The sequence below is a fragment of the Sinocyclocheilus anshuiensis genome, unplaced genomic scaffold, assembly GCF_001515605.1.
Source record: "Sinocyclocheilus anshuiensis isolate Anshui unplaced genomic scaffold, SAMN03320099.WGS_v1.1 scaffold30, whole genome shotgun sequence".
In the NCBI taxonomy this organism is placed as follows: Eukaryota; Metazoa; Chordata; class Actinopteri; order Cypriniformes; family Cyprinidae; genus Sinocyclocheilus; species Sinocyclocheilus anshuiensis.
Window position 1 is genome coordinate 600,808 of NW_015542336.1, and position 4,632 is coordinate 605,439.

Sequence of the window (4,632 nt, forward strand, 5' to 3'; positions counted from 1 at the left end):
TAACAACAATTATTTATGTATTTATTTAGTTGTACAATAATAGGGCCCTATGAAATGCTATTTATTTATTTTTCATTTTCCAAATCATACAGACCTAAAATTATTTCGCGGACCCCACTTTGAGAACCCCTGCCTTAAACTACTAAACTGGAGAAAAATTGCAGCAGTCTTCCTTTGTTCTGCTGAAACGGTTCTGCTAAAATATGCAAAAAGAAAAACTGCAATGACTTTGTGCCTCGGCATGCTGGGTAATCTCCCTCAGCTCTCTGTACACACCAAAATCACAAACCAACCCAGATGAGAAATCACACAGTGGGTCGGTGTGGACGCAGCATTCACGTCTCTGTGGTCTCATGAACTCCTGAAGCCTTTGTTTAACCCACCATCTCTCACAGCTGCTAAATATTCAGTGTTTTTGTTAGCCTATCTGATCATTCATATTCATAAGCACAGAGAGGAGTTTAGAGCCACTGACGCTTGCGTGAAGGTCTGGAGCATTCAGATGATCTCCCAGAAGAACATTGTATTGATCAGAGGTTAGTTTTTCATCTTAATGGAGTTTCATCAACTTTTTGTTTCTCAAAATGACCCAGATGGGCCAGTAATTACAGTAAGAGTTTAGAGCTATGAAAAACAGCAGATCAGATCATTTGATGAGAAGTGTTTGCATTCATATTCACTGCAAAAAGTGATTTTCTAGATATTTTAGTCAAATATCTAAATGTTCTTAAATTAAAATACATTTACTTGGCATACGTTAAGAAGTCTTGTTTTCTGGGAATCTTAACTTAAAGATGAAAATTATGTCATGTATTCACTCTCATGTTGTTGCAAACGTTTATGAGTTGTTGATTTTGTCTGTTGAACATAACTTTTTTTTTTTTTTTTTGAAGAAAGCAGGTGACCAAACGGTTAATGGAAGCCATTGACTTGGATAGTATGCCAAAAAAATAAATAAAAAATGCTTTGGAAGTCAGTGGCTACTTGCAACTTTTTGGTCACCACATTGCTCAAAATATCTTCTTTTTAGTTCAGCAGATGAAAGAAACTCATACCAGTTTGAAACAACTTGAAGATGAGTAAATGATGACAGAATTTAACATTTTTGGTCAACTTTTCCTCTAAAGATAAGAACAAATATCTGCCAATGGAGTCATAAAAAGGAAGTTAACAAGGGATAACGAGTTGGTTTTCTATTGCTCTCATTTTAAGGATAAAAATCACTTAATTTTGATTAATAATAGCCTATGTCATTTTGTATCTCAAGTAAATGTATCTGAGGAAGAACATCATGCACTTCTTGTATTGTTAAGATCACTGACTTTGGATTACACGTGTCTCCTCTAGACTTTCAGATTTGTATTTTGTCCAATCTCAGCATTCAAAAAATCTCAAACATTTCTCTTCCAATAATCCAGAAGTTCCAGAAAAAAACAGTTCCATGAACGATATATAAATGTTTTTGTGCTAATGTTTTAGAATGTTATTAAAGATCAGACAACATACTGAACGTTCTATTAACATGACTAGAAGAACGTTTGTTGATAGAACCTTGCCAGAACATTCATAACGTTTCCTGTTAGCTGGTAGTGACTCATTTATTTCTCCTGAGGAACTGTAGGAGAAATATTCGATACTTTGAAACATGCTTCAAATACATTTCCTGCATTGGGAGACTTAATCAGGTACTTTAGTTGAACGCAGAATGAAAGTGACATTGATCGGCACATTCTGCTCTTTTCTTATGGATGGCAGTGATGATGAACGAGCAGATTTTACCAGCCGTCCTGATTTGATGTTTGAAGCGAGTCTGGTGAGGACACATCAGAAAACTCTCGTACTTCCTGTAGCAGCTTCAGAACCGAATCACAACTCTCACAATCAGACGCATCTGCATCCAGACGCCCGAGGGTGAGTCTGACACCAACAGGCATACAGCTACAGCTATTAATATAAATACTCACATTTAAAAAAAAAAGAGCAGCTCAGCATGGTTCTGCATCTAAATTGTTTTCCATCACTTTTTAATGTTTTAGCTCTTAGTAGTGCATCAATTAAAACACACACACACACACACACACACACACACACACACACACACACACACACACACACAAACATCCTTAGTAGTGCATCAATTAAAACACACACACACACACACACACACACACACACACACATTCTTAATATATGCTGAATGGTTTAAGTTTAGTGTAGTTTTAGCATAAATCATGTCTTTTATTTTTTTGCACCTGTTCCGAGAAACTTGGTCAAAATGTAGTGCATTTTAGTTTTTCATGTCGAGAGCTTAATGAAAGATAACAAACAAAGTCTACGTGGCAAACTCACTTGAACAATGGCTCTATGATGGTCTGGATGATTTACGAGACGTTTGGAGACGCAGGTGTTGATGCTGCTTCACGTCTCTAAACCTCAGATTCTGTCGTTCTAACTGAATTCACTCTTCAACAGCTGCATCGCCGTCAACCGCACACAAAACATGAAATCTGTTTTACTCGATTATTCTTGTTTGAGCAAAACAATCTTCATATCAGAGTCAAAAATCGACATCAGGATCATTTCTATATTAGTCTATATTTATATATTCTTACAATAATTTAATATTTCATTTTACTGGTTCATTTTTCTTCTGATGTGGAGAATTAATCAAAATAATATACAGATACAAATTGTTATATAATGAATAAATGTATATTATGACAATTTATTTCACATATTATATATTCATATTTTTATCTTTTCTTATTGTATAAAAGTTAAAAATATTTGCCATCCTCATTTAATGTGGAAAATTACGAAAAGTAACAATACTGATTATAATAACTATATATTGAATGAATGCATATAATGTTTAATATCATGACCATTTCTATTATGATAATTTTCCCTATTATATCTTGTTTAATATTATGATCATCTGTATATATTCATATTATATATTAATAACAGTACTGATACTAAACATTACATTTTGAATAAATGCATATTTAATATTATATGACAATTTCTATGTAGTATTATGTTCTATATTTGTATATATTTTTTCCTACTATATTACACAATTTCCCTTCATTTATTGGTTAATTTATCTTCTGATTTGGTGAATTAATCAAAATGCAATACTTATACAAAACAAAATCCAATTATTATATAATGAATAAATGTATACTATATTTAATATTATATTATGATCGTGTCAACATATCATGCATGAATAATTTTATGCATTTTTCCTATTACACTCTTTGTAGTACTTATCTTCATTTGTTTATTTATCTTCTAATATGGAGAATCAAAATAATATATTAGTTATTATGGGTAAATATAGCACTGAACTCATTTACAGTGATTATTATGAATCAACTTAAAAAACATATAGGATTTGTTGTCCTTTCCGTTCAGACTGTAACCTGACCCCGTCTGTGGCTTCATTGCCGCTGATGAAATGCCTCGGTCGTTTCTAGTGAAATGTAAGAGGGCGGGGCATCACTCCACACGCCCCGCCCACTCTCAGCATCAGCATCATGACGGACGGACATCCAGCAGTGGCTCAGCGGCTCTGGAGCTGCTGCCCTGCACATCCACCCAAAACAGCACTGATGGAGCTGGAGCTGGAGCCTGGCCTTCATCCACTGCAGGTACATGAAGAACAGCTCAGCACAGTGTAACACCAGCAGTGACTGCATAGTGTGGCAGATTGAGCATGATATGAAATAAATGCACTGAGGGAGATTCTCATGACATTGTGAAGACACTCATATAGAAAATAGGGTCTGAATTACAAAATACTCGCAGCTCATGAGAACTTAACTTCAAAGCTCCCGCAAATGACTCCCATGAATTTATATAATCAACTTGAGTGACTCATGATATTTTTCCAAGAACTAAATACCTCACCACAACTATTCCGATTATTTAATAGCCCAGCTAACAGTTATGAAAACATTATTTCGTCCAGTTTTTAAATACTTATTATTTCACGAGTTCACACTTACATATAATTAAATAAAGGTTATGCGTATTTGGCGTGCTGTCCGGGGAGATGCTGAAAGTCGAGAGATAACGAAGGTAGGACGTACTTGTAACAAAAGTTTTAATAACCGTTCTAGTTACAACAAAAAAGGCACAAAGAATCACTGGAATCACTAAGAGAACGATTTCCCCAGCTAATGAACTATAAAAACGTAGGCAGCGAATCAAAATCCACCCAGCATGTAAAGCGGCAAACAAAACGGCAGCGTTTAAAATAAACAGAATCAGAGTTGCCAAGTCCACGTGTTTTACACGGGCTACTTTTTTTTTTTTTTTTAAAGTCGCCATGAAATCAAAATTAAAAATTCTTATTTTTATATGTAATATTGTAGTGTTTGTTATAAATGATTTATCTGTGCACGTCATTATTTTTTAAAAATTCATGCGCCCTCATAATCTTTAAAGGGGTCATATGATGTTGCTAAAAAGAATATTATTTTGTATATTTGGTGTAATGAAATGTGTTTATGCGGGTTAAAGGAGTCATATGATGCTGCTACAAAGAACATTATTTGGTGTATTTGGTGTAATGAAATGTGTTTATGCGGTTTAAAGTAAAAAAAAACACATTATTTTCCA

General features: G+C 34.2%; 1 protein-coding gene across 2 annotated transcripts in view; it reads left to right on the forward strand.

The window, feature by feature from the left end:
* The first annotated feature begins 325 nt into the window (after window positions 1–325).
* The window catches only part of LOC107691115 (zinc finger protein Gfi-1-like), an 11,215-nt gene continuing 6,908 nt past the window's right edge, over window positions 326–4,632 (forward strand). For both annotated transcript variants that reach the window (XM_016489588.1, XM_016489589.1), the window contains exons 1-3: window positions 326–536; window positions 1,756–1,911; window positions 3,424–3,659. In XM_016489588.1, coding sequence (XP_016345074.1) covers window positions 3,467–3,659 — 193 coding nt within the window. In that variant the 5' untranslated portion in view covers window positions 326–536; window positions 1,756–1,911; window positions 3,424–3,466. The remainder of the gene's footprint in view (window positions 537–1,755; window positions 1,912–3,423; window positions 3,660–4,632) is intronic.